The sequence below is a fragment of the Halichoeres trimaculatus genome, unplaced genomic scaffold, assembly GCF_033239565.1.
Source record: "Halichoeres trimaculatus isolate MK-OKI-2021-1 unplaced genomic scaffold, fHalTri1.1 fHalTri1_scaffold_3, whole genome shotgun sequence".
Lineage (NCBI taxonomy): Eukaryota > Metazoa > Chordata > Actinopteri > Labriformes > Labridae > Halichoeres > Halichoeres trimaculatus.
The window spans coordinates 15,818,582-15,829,245 of record NW_027437181.1 but is presented as its reverse complement, the minus strand read 5'-3'; the positions used below and the strand labels follow the sequence as shown (position 1 = coordinate 15,829,245).

Here is a 10,664-nt window from a genome sequence, read left to right as displayed (position 1 = left end):
TGTGAACAAATGAGGCTTTATTCTGGTACGTTTTAAGCTGTCTTTTCTAGTTACCTTAAAATGCATTGAACTTCAACTCCACATGACAAAGCCAGCGATAAAAAATAAGCTTTTTCTTGTAAAGCAGTTTATAACTACTGCAGGGTTTTGATGGTAGACATTAACTAAAGGGTATATAATATTATGTCTACGGGAGGAAAGGCATTTTTAGTCATCACTCTACTATGATGTTCTCCATTGCACCCCTTTGCAGCTAAGCATGAAAAATAAAATAGTCTTGTAGTCTAAATTAACTAAACATGTTCTGACAGGATAATGGATGAATGTAGAACATTTATTCATTTTGTGAATGTGAATGAGATGTGATTAGTTTGTTAGACACTCCTGACTAAATGTCATCCAGCGGACCTTCCATGAGCTATTCATAGCCACACTTTGGTCTGAATATAGCTCTGCCTGCCTGTGAGGTCACCGGGTCAGCGTTCATAAAAGCTTAATCATACAGGCTGGAGTGCACTGCTAATGAAGTTACAAGCATGACCTTTTAGACTGTTGCATTATATTAACAATGTTTTGGTTTTTAATTTAAGATCTGGCAGGTAGAAAAGAAAATGCTTCTTGTAGCAAAGCTGAGATATCAAAGTCCATTAGTGCAGATACAACAGGCTCAGGTTTACAGTGTGGCTTGTACACATTAAGACCTGAGTGGAATGAAAAGAGCAAAAACAAAACACAAATTTAAAAAGAAATGATGCATGGGGGGTGCTTGCATCGTTTTAATTCTGCTAATGTGTCACACAATATTAAATCACATTTCAGCATTTACAAGCAGGTTCCATCTGATTTACAGGTTTACATCAATCTTTTTGTCACAAATGATCATATTCAGGAATCACAGTGAGTGTCACAGTTCAAAGGCAGACAGGTGCACCTAAATAAGTAACATGTCCATACTGGTAAATCTAAAAAACAATGTTGGCGTTAAGGCTACAGTTTTTTGAGTTATGACTTGAAAACAAACATTTAAAAAAATTATAAATACATGGCCCTCAAATTTCTTACTTTGAACATTTTCAGCAATACAAAGTTTCATTTTGCTAAGTTTCATTTTTATTCTCTGTTTTTTGGCCCATATACCCTCCTGTGGTCAGTACATAAGCTGAAAAAAAACAATGAAAGGTAAATAACAATAATAAGTGACTGGTTAAAACTTAAGCATACATTATGTTCAAGGCAAAACAAACAAAAAAAAACTCAGAACCTCAGACATCTAATAAGTATTACTTTGATAGTCTAAATTATCTACTAATTTTGCTTTGAGGTTTGCAAAAAGATGAACATGGATTCAATTACTGAAATATGCATTTATTTTGGGACATTCATGGTCATTTAAAAAATGTATGGTTATACTCGACCTGAGCAGAAACCAACACAAACAATGCAATATATTTGTAATTAGATTGAAATCTTCAGGGGAACTCTCTCTTGGTTGGTTTTGCTCGGCTCTTTGGGGTTCTGGTAGGAGAGTCTCACAAAAATAACAATAAGGATGGTTCCTGAAAAAACAGATTTGGGAAATGGGTTGATGTAATGAATGCAACAAAGATTTTAACACATATACAACTTTTAAGAACTACTAAAATCTTTGGTACAGTCTCTACAGATAGATGTTGATTATGTACATTTACAGTCTACTACATTAGCATTACAACTGCCTGTCACCTTACCTATGACTGCAAAAGTGCCAAGCAGGATGCCCACTGCAGACTGAATAGTTGGCATGCCTGGCAGCTGTTTGGCAGCCATTTTGCAGTTTCCTCTGATGTTGCAGGGACACACTGTGACTAAAGGAGAGGGAAACCAAAAAAAAAAACATGGACCAGGAATGTTTAATGTCCTGGCTTTTGAGGCAATGTAGTGAATACAGAGAATTTGTGTTGTGTGTAAGATTTATAATCAGGCAAAGAATCTTCATAAAAAAATCAAGTTCCAATTTTAAGCATAGTTTAGTAAATGCAAAGAATGAACTGACTTTGTTTTTTCTTTCTTGTGCATAAAATAAACTTTTATTAAACTGTATCATGTCTAAGATAGAAATTAATAATAGAATTTAACCTTATTTAACCTCAAATACTCTGGCAGGTAAATTGATATACCAGCACTGTAATCATCTACTCTCATTTCCTTTTGTTGAAATCTATGTTCTTTGTATGTAAAGAGTCCGAGGGCTGCATTGAGCAGAGCAAAGTCTTGAGAGGGCTTAATTAAGCCTGTAATAATCATGTGTGCAGCCCTGTTGTATTATTAAAAAGGAGCAGTGCTTGAACAAGCTGGCACACAGAGCGCTCATCAGATAGCCTCACCATGCTGACTTCCGCTCATGACCAGGAGAGTCAGAGTTACCTGGCAGGTTTATGAAGGTGCTCCTGGGAGGAGAGCTGCTGTCTGAGATGGTGAAAGGCACAGTGTAGACCTCAGGGGCCAGGTAAGGGATGTTTAAGGACAGGTTGGTGTGCGTATCTGAAGGACAAAACACTTGATATAATGCCAAATATTATACTGCCAAGAAAAAAGGCAAAAAAATGCATTGGAAATCTTAATTTGTCCTTTTGTTTAATTTCTGTGCTTAATGTTGGAAGCTACTTTTGAAGATTTTGATCAAACAATTAAGCAACATCAAATGAAACATGCAGTGTACTTGTGTGTAATACTGTTGATGATTTAGTAACAATGAATGATTAAGTGCAGTTAGCGTCTTTTGTAGTATAGAAAATAAACGTGTTGTCTGTCAGACAAGTGAACATGTCTACTGTGATACTGATATTTGTCTGATGTCACTGCACAACAAAGACAGGTTGTTGAAAAGGTGTATTTGTCTCCTTATCAGTCAGAATATTTCCTTACTCTCAATACAAGCCTCGTTGGAAATGGTGCATGACGTAGTTCTAGATTTAAACCTTAATTTCAAAAAAACTTTCAGACTCTTTCAATGGATGCAGCCAAGACTATGATCTTTTCCCACCACATGTCATACAGTATCACATGCTGGGGTCAAGCAGAGGAAACGACCATTAAACCCCTTGAGTCTCTAGACAAACAAACCTTAAAAATAGTTTACAAAGAATCTATCATCACTGGACACTGGAGAAACATCATCTATTGAGCTTTGAGAACTTAAGATTGTTTTTGATGTTTTAATAATGATCTGCAAAAGGCATGTTGGCATAAACTAGCTTTAAGTACTCTGGTATATAATGTGTTAAATGGTAACATTTGTGTTTGATATTGTACAGACTACAGACCCACCAATATAAATCTTATTAAATTATATAATTTGCCAAAATAATGCTCTTAATCAATTTTGCTTGAAAAGTGTCTTGAATTAAATATCAAACATGATTAAAAAAACTTAGCAGTTTAATTTGACTTATTTCAGTGGTAGTTGTTTTCTTTTAATAGAAACAGTTAATTTCTGGAATTGTCAGGTCAATGTGGCTTTTGCTTCCAGAGAGGGAGACAAAACATAAGTTTGAGGTCAGGAGTTTAACCAACAGCCCCTGTGATGAGGAGGACTAAAGCATCAGTGCACAGAGTGTTTGCTTTAACAGCCCTCCAACTGCTGCTAATGTTAAGTGTTACAGGAAATTCTGAGTGGTAATAATTCAAATTTTCTTTAAGATTAATTATTTTAACAATGTAAAAACTTTGAATTGAGCAGGCATGCTGTACCAAAGCAATATCTACTCCTATTACAGTGTTAAAGATGCTGCAAGGAGGATCTATTTTAATTGGACTGCCTCGCCACCTTCTGGCCTGGAGTCTCATGTACACTGTCGTAAATTACTTTTTATGAGGCGTGTGCTTGTTTTGGAATTAAATGGAGATCAATAGAAACAAAATTTCTTTGTTCAAGATAACTTTTTACTGGATACAACGCGCCAAGGTAAGGTATTTATCAGTACAGTTACGAAGCGATGTGGTTTGAAACGTGACATCTAGCAAACAGGGTAATAGCAGGTGTATGTAGCAATATTCCAATGCATATATCTGTAGGCTAACATGACAACAAGTAAACACTGTCAGTTCGTATCTAGTTTAGTAGTTGTCTATACTATGCACAGCTGGCAGCCCTGTGCGCTAAGACATGTCCATAATGTGTAACATTTGGAAATCCTAGTTAGCTATGTCCTGTTGGTCATCTACCAAGCAGAGCTAACGTAATCTCACTCTTCATTTTATTGATAGACTCTCAAGTTTGAACAGACCACTGCAGAATAGCTGCTCCATGTGGGTTGGAATGAACATTATCACAAACAGCTTAGCTCCTGTGTTAGCCTTTAGCTCTGGTTAAAACAATCAAAATGACACACAAGTACCGTTACTTCTGAAAAGAAGATAAATTAGTAAAATTCTTAGTTACATCCTGTATAAAACAAGTGGTAAACATGTTAATACTCATACATTAAACAACCATCAATTGCAGAGTGTTTTTTTTTTCTACAGCAAAAACAACAAGACCCAGCAAACCCATCCACTTAGTAGCATAACTAGAGAGATGGGTGGGGGGTCTTGATGGATCTGTGTGCCTTGTTATCTTATCTCTGTGAATCAGTCTAAAATACACGCCTGGCTGCCTGACGTAAAAGCCCTGACATGTAAAGAGAAGTGGTTTATCAAGCTGTTTGAACTCTTATCTAAGGGTCTTGAACCCCATCCTCGCACTTCACCATCATCCCCCCGCCATGTTCCATTTGTCAGCGACGCACGAGCACCAGCAGCACTTCTGCAGAGGCTGCTAATGTATCTATTCTTTGTGAGTGAGGTTTCACTCTGATGCGACTTTTTCTTTGAGACCACCCACCTGCCTGGAACTACTGATGTTAGGGATTTCTCCCACAACACAGTTAAAAAAACCACAGGATTGATGGATATTGGAAAAGCGACATGATTTTGCGATTGCTTAAGCAAAAGTTGTTTACACCGTGATGATTTTATCAAAGATTACACAGATATTACTCAATGTGTCCAGGTATCACGTGTTATATAGAGACTAGATTAATTCTGATCATGTCTTCTACTATGAACAGTGATTAGCAGCAGAGTGTGCTGCCTTATTAGCTGAACTAAACTTCTGCTGTGAAAGGAACTTTCAGTTATTCAAACTTGTTGCATTGAGAGCATTTGAAAGACTTCAGATGAATGGCAATTAGAGCCATGTGCACACAGGCTTTCACAGAACAGTCTGGGGTTTTTTGTCACTCACTGTGTAGCTCTACAGCAAATATTCGACTGGCAAAAGCACATATTAGTGGTACAAGTATTATTGGCTGAGTACAGGTGCAAAGCATTCTGGGAGTCTCCTTTTTTTAGCCTCCATTAGCTGGCAGGAACCCAGCAGTGACGCCAAAGAAATTACACAGAAGATATAATTACAGCTGGGCTCAATCAATACCAACAGGAACAGGGGAGTGAAAGAGGGAGATAAAAAAAAACTGCGAGGGAAGTGGTTGAACTGTTTGAATGACTTAATGACAGACGTCAAAGTGGGACAGCGTTTACATCAGATGAGCCCAGTGCCAGCAGTCTACAACTGCAGAAAGAAAAGGATAATTACAACACACCTTTGATCCAAGATAAGACCAAAGAAATTATACAGAAGAAAATAGAACAGGGCAATTTGCAAATCTTCAAGGCCAGAGCAGTCTGTCTCTTTAACCGTTCGCTCACATGGATGGCATATGGCCAATTTTTATTCGTATAATTCAGAGTCACTGAAAGCACTTATCACACCATGGAAGACTCGTCGTTGCTTTCGTGTTGCATTTCAAATTCCATCAATAATGTGGAAAATGTACAACCTTGTTTTTGGGTGACATGAACCTGTCGTCTCAGCTTCCTCACCTTCACATTAAGGCAGAGCAGGCTCATCAACATGTGGAATTTAGCCCTGACAATTTACATATTTGACCATCTCATACAAGTCAATGACATTAAAGGAGCCTTTTTCCCTTACTGAGGTGATGAAAAAACAAAAAGTACAAGGTATAGTACTTGAAAGGATAAGTCTGGTCTGTATGGTGAATGCTGAAAAATGCCTTTTCTCCTTTAGCAGAGCCACTTTGCCCTGTTGCGTATGACTTGCTTAGTTTCTTGCTGGTTCCTAGTTGGCAGAGTTTCAGTAAAGGCGAGGTTCAGTTTTTGTAGTTGGTAATTTTTGGAATGAACCTTGGTGCTGTTAGGTTCGCAATCATGTGCTCCTGTTCTTGTGAGATATGGGTATAATAATTTATATTTTTGATATATTTTACATCAGCGTAAATATCTTTTTGCTGTTAGATCGTTTAACGGGGTGTAAGTCAAAATAACCCAAACTAATATACAATTAATATCTGAAACACTTAAATATCAGCTTTTTAAAACAAAATCCTTGAGGGAAACTCTTGTTTGTGTTGCTTATTTGCTTCCTGTGGACGCCTTGTCTTTTTACTCTTCTTGTCTTAGGCCTTGTACACACGTAGCCGGGTATTTTCAAAAACATATCAGAATGAGCCCCCATCATTCAGCTGTGATGTTTGAGAACCAAAAACTTCTTTTACCAGCATCTTCACAAAACAGGAGTTTTCCAAAATCTGTACTTTGGCCAGAGTTTTTGGAAAACATTGTTTTCTGTGACATCAAACTGTGGTTTCGTGTGGACGACAGGCTCCAAAGTATAAATATATATGCAGTTTCCCAAATACCCGGCTACGTGTGGACATGGCCTTATAAATGTTTTTTAAAGATAATTAGTCTATTTTTTATTTAATAATGTGTTACTCAACATATTTCCCTAAGAAAATTTAGCCTTGTTACTGATAGAGCATCCATTTTAATACCACTTTGTTTGAAAACCAGCAAAGAATTCCTCACAGACGCTTTTATCTACCAAAGAAATGTAGGAATAATACTTAAGGTCATCTGGTCCAGTCAACCTGGCCTTACTTCACTGTCCTCTCTTTTCGCTCTGGTTACATCTTAGTGTTGCATGCGGAGAGTTGACTGGGTTCATCCCATCTGCATTCACCTTACCGTTGATAGGAGTTAGCTTCCAGTTCCGTCGCACTGTGGCATCACTGCGCAGGGAGAAGTTGAGTCGCCCTCCATGCTGAGGCCCATCGCTGTCCCGTGAGGCCAGCACCAGAGCTTGGTCCTCCCAGCGTGGCGTACACAGGTACTTCCAAGAATAATCTCCAACCAGCACTGGACTGTTGTCGTTCACATCCAGAATCTGGACTGTCACCAGGGTGGAGGCAGATAAGGAGGAATTTCCTGAGGATTGCAGGTGACACACAAAAAAGGCATCAGATGGTCAGCTTCAGTGCAAAAATCTGAATGTTGTTTTTTTCAGGGTAGCGTTTTGAGCTTAAATTCCAATGCAAAGAACATGAAATTAAATAGTATTAAAAATGATCTATGCATAAACCACTTTCTTTACATAGTTTTGTGGTAGTTGTGATAATGAAAGCTATCTTACTTCCATCCACTGCAATGACCTCCATGGTGTATGTGCTGTTCTCCTCTCTATCCAAGGCCTGCACGGTCTTCAGTTCACCTGAATATTTCCCTATAGAAAAGTATTTCTTTGTGTCACCTTGGAGGGAATATCTGCAAGAGAGAACACTTGAGTCTTTCTGAGTTTAAAGAAACTTATAATAATCCTCACAGAATTTATTCATCGATACCTGATGGGGTGAGAATCTGGGTCGTATCCTCGGATGGTAGCGATCACCCGTCCTGGTTCCTCTCCCTCTCTGACTGTCACCTCATAGTGGCTCTGAGACAGGATTGGACCTTCATTCACATCGTCAACATAAATGGAGACAGTTGCTGTGGATGCAGGACCGTATCTGCCCCGGACCAGAGCCACCGGGTTCTGAGCGCTGATCACCAGGATGTACTCGCTCTCGCGCTCAAAGTCCAAGACCTGTGAAACATGCAAACACAGCATTAGACACTCAAATATGCATACAAACAAATGGGTACAACAATACAACAACTCTAACTATTATTGACAATTATGTAGTTTTGTTGAACTTATATCTATAAACAAATAGGCGTTGCACAGAATGCCCATGAGGTGATGCTTAACCTTTTTTGCCCGTAACTGGTGAATTGTAAGTTTCAGATAGTGTACAGGGACAGCACCACGCCCCCCTCATGTTTAAATATATATCTGTCCCTGTCACTTGCCCTAAACCACACCTACCCCTTCCCATACAGTGGTAGAGAAATGTATCATAACAGAGACAAAGTGTTCTTTACTTGTGTCTTGGATAAATTTTCACGTTTTAAAATTTATGTCAGGAAAGGGAAACGTTTTTGGACTGTTGAAGCAGCATGCAGCTACCAGAGTTACATGTTGGTGTTTTGTCATGGAAAATGTGATGTACAGGACACTTTTGAAGCCCTTTGTGAAAAATAAATTGACCAGGTAAATTGAGTCAGACTTCATTCACCAAACTGGGTGATGGGGAGCTCCAGGTGCAGTGTTCAGTAGCTTAAAGTGATGGCTTGGCCTTGAGTTACTCTTTGGATTTTTTGACACTCCACAAAAACATCAGCTTGCACTCAAGTCTGCCAAAACTCTTTAGGCATAGCCTATATTAAATGTCAAACAGGAAATGCAGTGTTTAAAGATAAGTAGGTTGGGCTTAGTAGGATCAGTCTGCCTCACATTGACCCTGCACAAGTCATATAGGCTTACAAGACAATGCATTGGCCAAAATGTTATCTTTTCCAGCCAAATGCTGCACCACAAGACTGTATGGCTGCGAAACTAGAGACCACTGGAAAACTCTCTGGTTTGAGGGCTTGAACTTGGCTGGGATAGAAAGTGGATTGTGGTCTGTGTACACCACAACCTCTCGACTTGAGTGTGATACATACACTTTAAAATGCTTGACAGCCAAAACAAGACCCAGAGCTTTCTTCTCAATCGTCAGATAAGCTTTCTGGTGTTTGTTCAGCTTCTTTGAGTAGTAAGTCACTGGTCTGTCTTGTCTGCATCTGCTTGCAAGAGCACAGGCCCTACACCAATGCCACTTTTTTAGTCCACTCAGTGCACTGACAAGACTGAATTATGCCAGTTTTTCCAATGTGAATACTTAAATAATAACTGTGTTTAGGGAAATTGTCAGTACTTTCAAAGTACAACCTCTAAACTCTGACAAGAAATGATTTCCAATGAAAATGTAAAAAAGACTGTTTACATAGTTGTTCTTGTAGTCTTCTGACCACTCAAAGGTCTTCACAGTATATGTCAGAATCACCAGTGAACACCATACTCATACACTGATGGCGTAGGCTGCAATGTTAAGAGTCTGTCGGTATCAACTAGAACCATTCACACATCCATGACACTGCAGCAGGGACAGTTTCGGGGTTAAGTGTCTTTCCCAAGGATACTTTGACATGTAGACAGCAGGATCTGGGATCAAATCCCTGACTTTCCGATTTAGAAACGACAGTCTGTAACGCCCCAAGGCTCTATCGGAAATGAAAGTCAATGGAAAAAATGTAATTTCAAAGACTCCATGACATACTGTCTGACACATCCAAGAAAAACAGCATGTTGTTGTTTCCAGCTAAAGAAGAACACCACACTGCAGTCCCCTGTGTCGGGGCCTCTTATTTCACAACCAAGAAACTTGGCTTACAAGCTGTCTTCTTGCTACATTTCCAAAACAAACAAGACACACACTCAAGGGGAAATGAGCCCATTGATTCACTTTGTCACTGATGAAACATATTCTTTAGTGATACACAAAAACATACAACATACATGAAATGATTTAGGTGGGGGATCAATCCACATGATTTTCATTGTCAGAAAAATAAATAAATCTATCCTTTACCTCCAAAACATTTTTTTCTGCTGTTTAATATGAGCTATATTTGGGTCCAACTTTAAGCAGAAAAACTGAGAGGAGTAGATTTCAAGTGAGGATTACTTTAATCTGGAAACTAAAAATAGTAGCAGTGTTTGGAGGATTAAATATGTAGTTCAAAGTAGGGGTACTGAAAGATTAACCACAGTTGTGAGCCTGTAATTTGAACATTTATTGTTGTTTCACTGATTTTAATGGCAGAGTGAAGAAAGGGAAGAAAAGTGAAAGCAAAGATTTATTATTTCAATACTAAGTTTGACAAATGTGGTGTTATCTTCTGCCTGAAAGCTCGTTATTGCTTTCAGGACTTTTTCATGCAAGTAATTATCTCTCTGAATGAAACTAGTCTTTTTTGAAGCAGTGCTGTCTGACATCATTGTGCTAGAGCTGAGTGCGTCTCTGTTGCCATGGAAATTAAACGCAGACCTTGGAGGGTGCAGGAGTACTGCTGTTGACTGGAAGTGACGCACCAAACTACTCAGGGTGTGATCAGAACACCAGAACATGTGCATGGACATTCTTAAAGCTTTCGTCATTCAAACCTCAGAAAACCATATCCCATGTGCCCATACGACTGAAATTTTTACTAGACATCATTATCCTTGATATATTATCTGTCTTTGAGATTTTTTTTATCAACATTAACTCAATTTTTTACTATAAGATGAGAAAAATACACACTCATTGGTTATCTAAACATGCAACTATCAAGCTAGGGGTATTTTGATTTCCTGTCAG

At 38.6% G+C, this 10,664-nt stretch overlaps 1 protein-coding gene across 1 annotated transcript in view; it reads right to left on the bottom strand.

The window, feature by feature from the left end:
• Window positions 1–764: 764 nt before the first annotated feature.
• cdh16 (cadherin 16, KSP-cadherin) overlaps window positions 765–10,664 on the bottom strand; it is a 31,252-nt gene continuing 21,352 nt past the window's right edge. The window contains exons 12-17 of the mRNA XM_074666215.1: window positions 7,722–7,963; window positions 7,514–7,644; window positions 7,069–7,308; window positions 2,404–2,520; window positions 1,728–1,844; window positions 765–1,556 (exon numbers count right to left, since the gene is read on the bottom strand). Of these exons, the coding sequence (XP_074522316.1) occupies window positions 1,456–1,556; window positions 1,728–1,844; window positions 2,404–2,520; window positions 7,069–7,308; window positions 7,514–7,644; window positions 7,722–7,963 (948 nt within the window). The 3' untranslated portion in view covers window positions 765–1,455. The remainder of the gene's footprint in view (window positions 1,557–1,727; window positions 1,845–2,403; window positions 2,521–7,068; window positions 7,309–7,513; window positions 7,645–7,721; window positions 7,964–10,664) is intronic.